Source organism: Bufo gargarizans, chromosome 3 (genome assembly GCF_014858855.1).
Source record: "Bufo gargarizans isolate SCDJY-AF-19 chromosome 3, ASM1485885v1, whole genome shotgun sequence".
Classification (NCBI taxonomy): Eukaryota; Metazoa; Chordata; class Amphibia; order Anura; family Bufonidae; genus Bufo; species Bufo gargarizans.
In genome coordinates, this window is record NC_058082.1 from 52,849,158 (window position 1) to 52,863,431 (window position 14,274).

At 42.1% G+C, this 14,274-nt stretch overlaps 1 protein-coding gene across 1 annotated transcript in view; it reads left to right on the forward strand.

Annotated features, from left to right (window-relative positions):
• Positions 1 to 7,964, forward strand: part of LOC122931363 (guanylate cyclase soluble subunit beta-2-like) — a 51,501-nt gene extending 43,537 nt beyond the window's left edge. The window contains 3 exon segments of the mRNA XM_044285429.1: positions 1,647 to 1,816; positions 4,319 to 4,423; positions 7,888 to 7,964. Of these exon segments, the coding sequence (XP_044141364.1) occupies positions 1,647 to 1,816; positions 4,319 to 4,423; positions 7,888 to 7,964 (352 nt within the window).
• The last annotated feature ends 6,310 nt before the right edge of the window (positions 7,965 to 14,274 follow it).

Sequence of the window (14,274 nt, forward strand, 5' to 3'; positions counted from 1 at the left end):
GTCCATTCAGTATTGAGTCTACGGACCATGTAGATGCTCTCAAAAAACAGGAAGTCTTAAAAAAAAGTTTAATGTTGCACAACCCATTTAACTGACCTCATGAAATGGGCGGACCTGCAGTGGTGATCACGCTTACCTGGTCCTCACCACTAGGTTCCGGCTCCATCACTCCAAAGCCGCCTACTCAGGTCCTGGGTCTCTTGAAATCAACATTCTGTTCATTGAGGTCTCGTGACCTCTGCAGCAGTGACCTGTCATCCATGCAGCACATAATCCAGCGACATATTGCATGGGTGACAGATTCCGAGAGACTCGGGTCTTGTGAAGGTGTCTGTGGAGCGATGGAGCCGGAACCCAGAGTCAGGGACCAGGTAATTATGATCAACACTGCGGGTCTGGCCTTTCTGTGAGGTCTATTAAAAAAAAAAAGTTTAAAGTTGCACAACGCTTTAACATATTTTAGGCCTAGTGGCCAGTGAGAAAATTGCATCCCTTCATCTATGCAGAACATGCTAACTTCTACTTTTAATTGCACTGTAATCTTTGTTGTTACTATTGTACACACAATACACATAATTAAAGGGGTTATCAAATATCAAGAACCCCCCCGCCACCACATGTGTCGGGGCCCTCACCGGTAATATACTTACCCCACTCCCCTCCTGGTCCCCGCTGCTGCTTCTCCCCGCCTGCCATTGTCTGCAAAATCCCTCTCCCCCCTCCGAAACCGGATTTTTTTCATCAGTGTGCAGGGAGTAGAAGCAGCAAGCGGCAATGCAGGGACCAGGAGCGGCGCCGGGAACGGGGTAAGTACATTACCAGTGAGGGGCCCAGCTCATATGGGGGGGTTCTTGAAATTGGATAACTCCTTTAAGATCTAATAGCTCATTTGTAGATCCACCCAAAATAAATAGACTCTCCTGGCTCCAGAGTTAGCTTCTAATGTATTCTGCTGTGACCAATTATTGCGTCAGTCCCTGGGCCCACTTAAAGATCCTCTAGTGGAGAAGCCCGATCCAGTCTTCCAACAATCTAAAGGGATCTCTAGCCTATAAGTGCATACCATGGTACTATCTTCATTAAAATGGGAAACTTTCATCCTCTCAGCCCTTTTATGTTACAGTAGGTAGCAGGAATGCCAGCCAAACACATAAGCTTTCAGCTGATCATCAAGACTAGCTATTGCAAGTCACTTCTGGTTGTGGCTTATGTCCTGGCACTTCAGAGGGTTGGGCATGTGTTCAAACCATCTAATTACTGTACATTACTATATGCTCAGTTCATTTCAGTTTATCAGACTCAAAACATTTCTTAAAGGGGTCATCAATATCAATGGAGGTTTGACTCCAGGCATCCCCACTGATGAGATGTTTAAAGGGGCTGCAGCGCTTATGCGAGTGCTGCATGTTCATCAATGTTTACGTGCATCCCACGAGTTTCACAGCTGATAGGCAAGAGTACCAGGACTCGGACCCACGATCTGATATTGATGACCTATCCTGAGCATAGGTCATCAATATCATGAAATCGGACAACCTGTTCAAATAACTGACATAACATCCACATTTTCAAGGGTTCTGCGATTACTGTAGATTAATAGGGTTTATACAATTATTTCTGCTTGACATGAGTTCATGTTTTTTCAGTGCACTGAAACATCAAGACTTTGAAATAGAGGAAAGAGGAGCCATTGAGGTAAAAGGTAAAGGTAAAATGATGACATATTTCTTGTTAAGGAATTTGCAGTTATCAGAAGAAGAAATTATGGGAAGGCAAAAGAATCAAGACCTGGAGCAAAATCCTAACTGCACTGTAGGTAGGTGGATATTTTGGCACAACATCCTTTGTTATATTATACAGTCCTGATCAAAAGTTTAAGACCACTTGAAAAATGGCAAAAAATCGTATTTAGCATGGCTGGATCTTAACAAGGTTCCAAGTAGAGCTTCAAAATGCAACAAGAAGAAATGGGAGTGAGACAAAACATTTTTTGAGCATTCAATTGAATGAAAACAACGAATAAACTAAAACAGACAGTTTTTCAGCTGATCAAAAGTTTAGGACCACACCTCCCAAAAAAAACTAAACCCCCCCCAAAACAGAAATCCAACTTCCAAACATGAACTCAGTAATGAGTAACTCCGCAGTTATTGTTTATCACTTCCAAAATTCGTTTCGGCATGCTTGATGCAAGCGTTTCCATGAGGTGAGTGGGAACATTTCTCCAAGTGGTGAAGACGACTGCACAAAGGCCATCTACTGGCTGGAACTGTTGTCCATTTTTGTAAACTTCCCTTCCATCCCCAAAGGTTCTCAATTGGATTTAAATCAGGGGAACACGCAGGATGGGCCAAAAAAGTGATGTTATTCTCCTGGAAGAAGTCCCTTGTCCTGCACCCCAGACCATTATGGTGCCCCCTCCACTGTGGCGCGTAGAAAACTTCTCAGGTGGGATCTGCTTGTCATGCCAGTGAAGTTGGAAACCATCAGGACCATCAAGGTAAAAAAAAATCTCATCAGAGAATAAAGCTTTCTTCCACCTTTGAATGTCCCATGTTTGGTGCTCTCTTGCAAAGTCCAAACGAGAAGTTCTGTGGCGTTCAAGGAGACGAGGTCTTTGAAGATGTTTTTTGTTTTTGAAGTCCTTCAGTCTCAGATGCAATCTGATGGTTATGGGGCTGCAGTCAGCACCAGTAATGGCCTTAATTTGGGTCCAGGATCTTCCAGTGTCTTGATGGACAGCCAATTGGATCCTCCAGCTCAGTGCTGATGACATTTTTTTGGGTCTTCCACTTGACCTTTTTGTTCCATAACCCTCAGGATCATTTAAGAAATTCCAAATGACTGTCTTACTGCGTCCCACCTCAGCAGCGATGGCGCGCTGTGAGAGACCCTGCTTATGCAGTTCAACTACCCGACCACGTTCAAAAAGGGAGAGTTTTTTTGCCTTTGCCATCACAACGTGTGACTACCTGACAGAAAATGACAATTAATCCACATCTTTGCACAGATTTGGCCTTTTTAAAGGCATGTGGTCCTTAAATTTGGATCAGCTGAAAAACAACCTGTTTCAGTTTAATCATTATTTTCAAATAATTAAATGCTCAAAAAATGTTTTGTCTCACTCCCATTTCTTCTTGTTGCATGTTGAAGCTCTACTTGGAAGCTTGTTAAGATCCAACAATGTAAAATATGATTTTTTGCAATTTTTCAAGTGGTCTTAAACTTTTGATCAGGACTGTATAACAGATGGCCTCTCAATTTCTATATGGAAATACACAGCCCTCCTCATTGTGTAGCAGAGCAGTTACTGCAGTGATGCTTCCACTGAAGTGAATGGTAGCAGTGCTGCAGTAATCGGCTCCATCCACTACACAATGGATGGAGCGGTATAGTTTCTGCAGAACAGCTGATTGGCCAATTGCATGATGTCGGACCCCTGTCAATCTGATATTGATGACCTATGCTGTGGAAAGGCCATCAACATTATAATCTTAACAAACCCCTTGAATACATTACTGTTCATTGATTTTCTTCACCTTGTGGTCTGGCATACAGTTGCAATCAAAACTATTCAGCCCCCATTGCAAACTAGGTTTACTACCTAAGATGCACCATTTATTATCACCTTAACAGTTTTTCCCCAATTCTGCTCAGGCTTTGAGAAAAGGACTTAACAGTTCAGCCCGAACAGAGCTTTGGCAGCAGGGTAGGTGGGGGCCTGCTTTAACCTCTTCTACATCAGGAGATATAGCTGTTAAAAATCAGGTCAGAAATGATAGCAGCTGGAATTGAAAGCAGGTTTCAGCTTTCACTCCCAACTCAATTTCTAACTGCTTTATCTCCCAAAGTAGTGGAGATAATGGCGAGATTCTGGTCTTGTTTTAAAGCTTAGATTGTTAGCTTTCAAACATATCCCTGGCTGCTAGCCATTCGAAGATATGAAGTGTTAAAACAGTCCTCCCCCTTCACCGTCCTGTGATCTCAGTCAGACTGGAGGAGGCCATGCCATACACCTCCACGTCACTATTAGGAAACCAGAACATCATCACTGCAGTTTGTAAACAAGCATCATGAAAATGACTGAACTGGTGGTGAAGAGAACAGCTCTGGAGAAAGACGCGAATATAAATTTTTTAAATTTAATTTTAGGCAATTGGGCGGCATGTCCAAGATTCCAGTAAAGGAGTAGAATAGGGTGTGTAAGGAAAAATATGACCATGAGCTACCAGAATTATTTAGTTTTTTACCCTCAATTGTCTTTGTGCAGAATTTACAAATGATGTATAATGACAACGTACATTACTGCGCCATTCAGTACGCTACTTTCTTCCAGACTCAACTAAAACAGGGAATTCTGAGAAAGGTGCTGAAAATGAACCAAAAGAGAAAGGGGAAACAGAAGAGAAGAGTGGTGATCTATGTAAGACGACCCCCCTGTCCAGGACATGCTACCTGGTGTAGGCAGCCCAACAAACTTTACAAGACCAAAAGTTACGTGGACATCGCATCAAAAAGAAAACAGACAGCCAGGCAATCTCAATAGCAATTGTTGACCAACATAAGATGCCTCCTTTCCAACAATATAAATCAATACTGGAGTTCTAAAACCCAAATTAAGCTTATTTTCAATGGATAAAATACATCCCAATACTGAAGAATAATTCAAGGCTCACACTGAATGTAAATGTGCAGCAGTCACAGCAGTAAATAATGCAGCTGAAAGCTTATCACTGATTTGCCTTTAAAGGGGTTGTCCAAGTAATGTAAAAAAATAAATTTAGCACTGCAAATCTGATGGTCAGCGATATATAACTAAGCTAAGCAAGTTTTAGGCAAAAAAATATCAATTTCCTCATTTCCCTGGTTCTCTTCTGGCCCTTTGTTTACTTGCAAAAACAGCAATCTCTGCTAAGAGAGTGAATAAAAGTACTGTCTTGAGTGACATGTCTGCCTGCTGGGAGAATCAGCAGCATGTTGTATGTGTAGAACTACAAGTCCCAGCTGTACAATGACACTGCTGATACACACAGAATCTTCCCCCTACCGGCAATGCTCTGCAGAACTTCTCTTTCAGCTCCTGTGCCCAGCATTTATCTCCTCACTGCCTGCAGCTACACAGTAAACACTTCAGCCCTGAGTCTGTGCAGCTGAAGGGGTTAAGAATCCTGGGAGAGAGCAATAAGCAGCAGTGACAATGCACGGGGGAGTGGCCAGCACATCACTGTCTTGTGTACAGATCTCTCAGGCTTGTGCACAAACATTATCAGAGCAGGGAGAGAAGCTGACATCACAGGTCATGTGACCCTCAGTGAAATTTGAGAAACCAGTCACTGGAGATAAAGTGAGTTAATTAGAAAGCTGTTACATTTACCTAGTTAGAAACATAGAAAGAATAAAAAAATAACTCAGACAACCCTTAATGACTGAGCGCTTTTGCATCTTCATGACCAGGCAGATTTTTGAAAATCTGACGTGTCACTTTATGTGGTAATAACTTTGGAACGCTTTTACTTATCCAAGCCATTCTGAGATTGTACTTCATGTTAGAGGTAAATTTGAGTCGATATAAACCACTTTTATTTATAACATCCTAAATTTTGGAAAATTTTCAAAAAAACGTAATTAGTCTTACCGGTAATTCCGTTTCCTTGACTCCACCATGACGACCTCAATGAGATTGACCCTTGACCTCTGTAGGGGCAGGAACACACAGAGAGAGTTTAAATTACCCCCACCCCTCCGTGTTTAACAAATTACCAAGGTAGGTGAACAGAAAAAATTTGGATATTACTTCATACCCCAAATAAGCAGGGTTCTTCCCCTACCCGCTTAAAAAATTATTATACATTTTTTTATTATATATATATATATATATATATATATATAGATATATAGATATATATACACACACACACACATTTTTTTTTAGGGGGGGGGGGGGTTAGTATAGGCCGTCATGGTGGATTTAAGGAAACGGAATTACCGGTAAGACTAATTACGGTTTTTCCACCTCATCCGTCATGGCCACAATGAGAACTATCAAATAACTAACCTGGGTGGGAAATCGCCTGTAGAACCTTCTGGACAAACTGGATTTCCTTAGAATCAGGCAGACTAAGGCGATAGTGTCTGATGCACTGTGTATTTGCACTTGACCAAGTTGCGGCACTACAGATCTGATCTAGGGGCACTCCACCTTTTTCTGCCCAGGAGGAGGCGGTGGCTCTAGTACAGGGGTGCACAACCTGCGGCCCTCAATACCATTCTATGCGGCCCCCAGCCATCTGGTAGCAGACATGTATGTCTATATCTTGTGGCTGCTCACATGAATCTTTCATGTATTGTCCCATTAGATGGTAGTACTAGAAGTGTAACTAGACATTTAGAATATTTACTGTATGTTTAATATGCCATAAATATAGTATTTCACTTGGTAATACCCCTTTAAAGATTATTTTCAGCCCTTGGAATTGTTTCAGGTTGACAATGTGGCCCCCAACCAGAAAAGGTTGTGCACCCCTGCTCTAGTAGAATGAGCTTTAACTACCCCCGGGCAGGACTTGTTTTGGATGGAATAACAGCATTCAATAGTGGATCTGATCCATCTGGCTATGGAGGATCTAGTAAGTTATCGTCCTTCCTAAATTCTCTGCTGGCTTCTAGATACTGACTCTCTAACAGCTAAGAGTCTCGTTTTGTCTTTCATGACCCCTTCCTAGTGAAAGGGAATGGAAGGCAAAAATATCTCCTGGTCTCGGTGGAAGGAAGAGACCACCTTTGACAAGAAACCTGGATCTAGTCTCAGACGAATATGGTCTTCCAGAATCTGAAGATATGGCTCTCTACAAGAGAGAGCCTGTAACTCTCCAATGCGCCTAGCAGAAGTAATAGCTATTAAGAAGGCCGTTTTCATGGATAGATGTTTTAACGATATGTTGGATAAAGGAAAGAAGGTTAATCCCTCAAGCACTGTGTGCAGATCCCACGTGGGAACTCAGGATCTTAGAGTAGGTCTTAATCTAACCGCAGCTTTGATTAATCTTCTTATCCATCTATGTTCAGCTAGACTAGTATCAAAGAAGGTGCTCAGGGCCGATATTTGCACCTTAAGAGTACTGGGTCTTAGCCCAAGTTCTAGACCATTCTGTAAAAAATCTAGAATTTTGCTAATAGGGGTGGGGGGGGGGGGGGAGATGTATCCGGATGGTTATCTCCTAACCAGGAAGAAAACCTTTTTTCCAAATTTTAAAGGTAAATGGAAGAAGTAACCTTTTTCCTACAAGCTCTGAGTGTAAGGATCACTTTATCAGAAAGGCCCTTTCTTCTCAATGTCTCGCTTTCAGGATCCATACCGCTAACTTGAATATCTGGATGAATTAGAGGGCCCTGGACAAGCATATCCCTTTGGAAAGGGATTTCCCACAGGTCCGCCAATGCTAAATGTTTTAAACTGGGGAACTAGCTTCTCTTGGTCCAGAGAGGAGTTATCAGGATTATTGTGGCAGGCTCTCTTTGGATCTTCTGAATGATCCGGGGGATAAGGGGTATTGGAGGGAACGCGTATGCTAGCTTCCAATTCCAGCTTATTGAAAAAGCGTCTACTACCCAATGCTTGGGAACAAAAGAGATCTACTTGGGCATTTTCTTTTGAAGCAATTCTATTTCTGGGCGGCCCCATCTGGAGACTATCTTCCGGAAGATGCCTCTGTTTAGAGAGCACTCTATTGCCTCAATTCTTCTCCTGCTGAGGTAGTCTGCCTCTATGTTCTCCGAACCTTTTAAGTGGATTGCGGATAACGATAGGGAATTTTCTTCTGCCCAGGCGAAAATCTTCCTTGCTATTTCTTCTAGAGGGGTAGATCTTGTTCCCCCTTGGTGTTTTAGATAAACTACTGTTGTTACGTTGTCGGACAGAACTTTCAGATGCTGACCTCTTAAAAGCCAAACCCCTTTCCGTATAACTCTCTGAAGTTGGAAGAACCTTTCTTTATGTTTTCCGGCCAGGTGCCTTGAATGAAATGATCTCCAATCTTTGCACCATCAGCCTAGGGTGCTGGCGTCTGTTATCAATTGAAATTCTGTCTGTCTTAACCAGCTTACTCCCTGGAGAAGGTTCCTTCTGAGTTTCCACCAATCGAGATCGGACTTCACCCGCTGAGGTATCTGGATTTTCCTGTCCAAATCCATCTGGCTCCTGTTCCATTTTTTCAGGATCCAACTTTGAGTTCTTCTTGAGTGTGCCTGCCTCCAAGGAACAGAAATTAAACAGGCCATTAAATTCCCTGGCAGACTCATTGCTTCTCTTATGGAACATTTGTGAGCTCTTTGAAATCTCAATTTTCTTTTGTTGGATAAGACCTTCTTCTTTGTCCTGCGGTAGCATGGTTTTTTGAGAGTCCTAATTTAATTTGCAGGCATTACATTTTAGTATCCTAGACTTTGATCTAGGTTTCTTTGTGCCCTGGAAACAAGGAACAACCAAGCATACACCAATTAATACAGCTAGAACGCCTGTTTACAAAAGAGGAGTCTAGCATTAAAAGAAACCCGCAGGGGACTCACAATACAGGCGCTTGCAGAGGGGTCCGGGACCTCCTGACGGGGAGTAGGTGTCTCCGACATCGTGGGAAATCTGTAGGCAAGTGCTAAGAGGAGCCCACGAGGTTTTTCAAATTCTGGCGTCGTACGTCATCAGACTGCACCTCGGCTGCCGGCTCATTTATGCGCCGTAACATCGCCTTTAGCCTCAGCGCTTCATGAGCCACACCTGCTCCCCCCACGGTTACTTGTTGTAACAAGAGAACGCCACACTTGCGCGCGTGCCTCTCAGTGAATCCGGCGCAGCTGACTGCTTCCTTCAGAGGAAGAAGGTCAGTTGAAAAGGAAGGACCGCAGACCCCAGCATAAGCCGGAACGAGGGTCCTCGATGCTCCAGCTGCCCAGCCTAAGCCCCTGCTGCGGGAGGACAGCCGGAGATCCGGTAAAGGAGTGGACTTTCTTCTTCCCTCCATCAGGAGGGCTCTTTCCATGTGTTAACCCCCGTAGGGGCAGAAAAACACTGATGGGGTGGGGGGAATTTAAACTCTCTCTGTGCGTTCCTGCCCCTACAGAGGTCAAGGGTCAATCTCATTGTGGCCGTCATGGTGGAAATTAGAATTTCTCTGCTTTTAAGTCAGATAGTGATACCTCACAAAATAGTTATTACTTGACATTTCCCATATGTGTACTTTATGTTTGCAGTTTGCATCATTTTGTAAATGTGATTTTCTTTTTTAAAGACATCAGAAGGCTTAGAATTTTAGAAGCAATTCTTAAAATTTTTAAGAAAATTCCCAAAACCCACTTTTTTAAGGACCAGTTCAGTTATGGAGTCACTTTGTGGGGCTTACATAGTGAAAACCACCCATAAATGACCCAATTTTAGAAATTTCACCCTTCAAGTTATTCAAAACTGATTTTTATAAACTTTATTAACCCTTTACGTGCTCCACAAAAATTAAAGGAAAATGGTGATGACATATCAAATTTTCACTTTCTTGGCAGATTGCTTTTTAAAAATCTTTATTTGTGTTTTATATCTGAATAGGCTTTTATAAACCCATATACATAATCATTACATTTAACAATAAGTAGAGAAATACTGAACATTGCAAAAGACAATGATTGAGAGCCAGAGCATAAGGCAAGCATGACTTTGTAACATACATATACATATACTGTTGTCCAATGGAAAGTGCATATATGAATGACTTTACTTAAGCAAGATAATAAAAGCGAGTAAAAAGGGGAGGGGGGGGGGGGATTTTGTGTTCTCTGTTTATAATCCCAATGGGATGAGAACCCGGGTAATCAGCTAGTCTACCAGGGAGGTAAGAGGATTATTGGGAATAAATTGAGTACCACTTCCTCCATAGTTTACACAGAGCCATAAATCTATCATGAGTTAGGGTTAACCAGCTACTGAGTTCCTCCATCCTATAAATATCTTGTACTTTCTCAACCCAATCGCCCAAAGTGGGGGTGTATTCACTAAGCCAGTGTCTGGGTATTAATAGTTTAGCTGCCATTATGAGAATAGTTGGGAGGTGTGCTTTTTTAATAGGGCATTCTTGTTTGGGCAAGTTAAGCAAAACTAGAGTAGGGGTTAATGTTATAGAACAGTGATGGTGAACCATTTAGAGACCGAGTGCCCAAACTGCAACCAAATACCCTCTTATTTATCGCAAAGTGCCAACACGGCAATTTACCCTGAATACAATATATCTTTTATGTACTTTATCATATAGCTATAATAGCTTAATAGCCTACATTCAGTGAGCCGCCTGTGCTGTTCATAGTGCGTCCTGTGCTGATTAATGTCAGGAAAAGTCTAAAGCATATTGGTACGCTATAGACTTTTTCCAGGGCATGGGTGCCCACAGAGAGGGCTCTGAGTGCCGCCTCTGGCACCCGTGCCATAGGTTCGCCATCACTGTTATAGAAGAAGAGCAGATTTGATTAATGGCTTCATTAACTTTTCTCCAATATGGAGTAATAAGTGGGCAATCCCACCAAATATGGAGTAGTGAACCCTGTGTTCCATGACATCTTCAACATTCTACAGGGACAGATGGATTCATTTTGTGTATTATGTCAGTGGTGCGATACCTGGTCACTATTTTGTATGAGTTCTCTTGAATTCCTATGCATTTTGATATGCCGTGCGAGTTTTGAAGGATTTGTTTGTTTTCTGAGTCTGAAAAGGATATGCCCAAATCTTTCTCCCATTGTGAGAGGTAGTTAGGTTTAGTTGTAGCGCTACTCTCCCAAAGTTTTCTATATAGTAATGAGATGAGACCTTTGCGTTGGGATGTAGATTCTAACAGTGTCTCATACCATGTGAGAGCCGAAGGTATTTTCTTGGCCTTTAAAAATTTAGAGAATATGCTATAGAAATGTTTATAATGACTAATAGACCATGTTTTGGTACTATAAACCTCATTTATAGTTTTCAGGGAGGGTATTGCATTATTTACCAATAAGTCTCTTATTAGTGTTTTGCCTAGTGTGGGCCAAATGCCTAAGTCATCTGTATAATTATACTTTAATAGGTAGGGAAGCAATTTGGCAGGGGTGAGGGAGGAAGGGGTATCCATTAGTTGAAGAGGAGCAGCTATGTTTTGCCATGTATAAAGCATCCCTTTAAATAGAGGGTGGATTGTCAAACCTGGTTGAGGTTGGCTAGGAGTCTTCCAGAGATTAGACACATCAGAGGGCGAAAACAGCAGCACAGCTATATTCATCCCAAGCTTATCGATGTGTGGGTTTAGCAATTCAGTGTGCAGACGCTTCTTAAATGGCCCTGTAATAAGTTGTAATATCTGGAAGGCCAAAGCCACCTAAGCTTTTAGGCAGAATTAGGGTTTTGTAGGAAAGACGAGGTTGGGATTTTTTTTTCCAGACAAATGAAGTAAACAGTCTCTTAACTGAAGTTAGGTGGTACATATACAGTTGCAAGAAAAAGTATGTGAACCCTTTGGAATTACAGGTCCTTCTCCAAAAATTAGCATATTGTGATAAAGTTCGTTATTTTCTGTAATGTACTGATAAACATTAGACTTTCATATATTTTAGATTCATTACACGCCAACTGAAGTAGTTCAAGCCTTTTATTGTTTTAATATTGATGATTTTGGCATACAGCTCATGAAAACCCCAAAATCTAAAAAAATTTGCATATTTCATCCGACCAATAAAAGAAAAGTGTTTTTAATACAAAAAAAAGTCAACCTTCAAATAATTATGTTCAGTTATGCACTCAATACTTGGTCGGGAATCCTTTTGCAGAAATGACTGCTTCAATGTGGCGTGGCATGGAGGCAATCAGCCTGTGGCACTGCTGAGGTGTTATGGAGGCCCAAGATGCTTCGATAGCGGCCTTAAGCTCATCCAGAGTGTTGCGTCTTTCAACTTTCTCTTCCCAATATCCCACAGATTCTCTATGGGGTTCAGGTCAGGAGAGTTGGCAGGCCAATTGAGCACAGTAATACCATGGTTAGTAAACCATTTACCAGTGGTTTTGGCACTGTGAGCAGGTGCCAGGTCGTGCTGAAAAATGAAATCTTCATCTCCATAAAGCTTTTCAGCAGATGGAAGCATGAAGTGCTCCAAAATCTCCTGATAGCTAGCTGCATTGACCCTGCCCTTGATAAAACACAGTGGACCAACACCAGCAGCTGACATGGCACCCCAGACCATCACTGACTGTGGGCACTTGACACTGGACTTCAGGCATTTTGGCATTTCCCTCTTCCCAGTCTTCCTCCAGACTCTGGCACCTTGATTTCCGAATGACATGCAAAATTTGCTTTCATCCGAAAAAAGTACTTTGGACCACTGAGCAACAGTCCAGTGCTGCTTCTCTGTAGCCCAGGTCAGGAGCTTCTGCCGCTGTTTCTGCTTCAAAAGTGGCTTGACCTGGGGAATGCGGCACCTGTAGCCCATTTCCTGCACACGGTGGCTCTGGATGTTTCTACTCCAGACTCAGTCCACTGCTTCCGCAGGTCCCCCAAGGTCTGGAATCGGTCCTTCTCCACAATCTTCCTCGGGGTCCGGTCACCTCTTCTCGTTGTGCAGCGTTTTCTGCCACACTTTTTCCTTCCCACATACTTCCCACTGAGGTGCCTTGATACAGCACTCTGGGAACAGCCTATTCGTTCAGAAATTTCTTTCTGTGTCTTACCCTCTTGCTTGAGGGTGTCAATGATGGCCTTCTGAACAGCAGTCAGGTCGGCAGTCTTACCCATGATTGCGGTTTTGAGTAATGAATCAGGCTGGGAGTTTTTAAAAGCCTCAGGAATCTTTTGCAGGTGTTTAGAGTTAATTAGTTGATTCAGATGATTAGGTTAATAGCTTGTTTAGAGAACCTTTTCATGATATGCTAATTTTTTTAGATAGGAATTTTGGGTTTTCATGAGCTGTATGCCAAAATCATCAATATTAAAACAATAAAAGGCTTGAACTACTTCAGTTGGTGTGTAATGAATCTAAAATATATGAAAGTCTAATGTTTATCAGTACATTACAGAAAATAATGAACTTTATCACAATATGCTAATTTTTTTAGAAGGACCTGTATATGGATTTCTGCACAAATTGGTCATAAAATGTGATCTGATATTCATCTAAGTCACAACAATAGACAATCACAGTCTACTTAAATTAATAACACAAAGAATTAAATGTTACCATGTTTTTATTGAACACACCATGTAAACATTCACATTGCAGGTGGAAAAAGTATGTGAACCCTTGGATTTAATAACTGGTTGAACCTCCTCTGGCAGCAATAACTTCAACCAAACCTTTCCTGTAGTTGCAGATCAGACGTGCACAACGGTCAGGAGTAATTCTTGACCATTCCTCTTTACAGAACTGTTTCAGTTCAGCAATATTCTTGGGATGTCTGGTGTGAATCGCTTTCTTGAGGTCATGCCACAGCATCTCAATCGGGTTGAGGTCAGAACTCTGACTGGGCCACTCTAGAAGGCGTATTTTCTTCTGTTTAAGCCATTCTGTTGTTGATTTTCTTCTATGCTTTGGGTCATTGTCCTGTTGCAACACCCATCTTCTGTTGAGCTTCAGCTGGTGGACAGATGGCCTTAAGTTCTCCTGCAAAATGTCTTGATAAACTTGGGAATTCATTTTTCTTTCGATGATAGCAATCCGTCCAGGCCCTGACGCAGCAAAGCAGCCCAAACCATGATGCCCCCATCACCATACTTCAGTTAGGATGAGGTTTTGATGTTGGTGTGCTGTGCCTCTTTTTCTCCACACATTGTGTTGTGTGTTTCTTCCAAACAACTCAACTTTGGTTTCATCTGTCCACAGAATATTTTGCCAGTACTGATGTGGAACATCCAGGAACTCTTGTGCAAACTGTAAACGTGCAACAGTGTTTTTTTTGGACAGCAGTGGCTTCCTCCCATGAAATCCATTCTTGTTTAGTGTTTTAAGTATCGTAGATTCGCTAACAGGGATGTTAGCATATGTCAGAGACTTTTGTAAGTCTTTAGCTGACACTCTAGGATTCTTCTTCACCTCATTGAGCAGTCTGCGCTGTGCTCTTGCAGTCATCTTTACAGGATGGCCACTCTTAGGTAGAGTAGCAGCAGTGCTGAACTTTCTCCATTTATAGACAATTTGTCTTACTGTGGACTGATGAACAGCAAGGCTTTTGGAGATACTTTTATAACCCTTTCCGGCTTTATGCAAGTCAACAATTCTTAATCG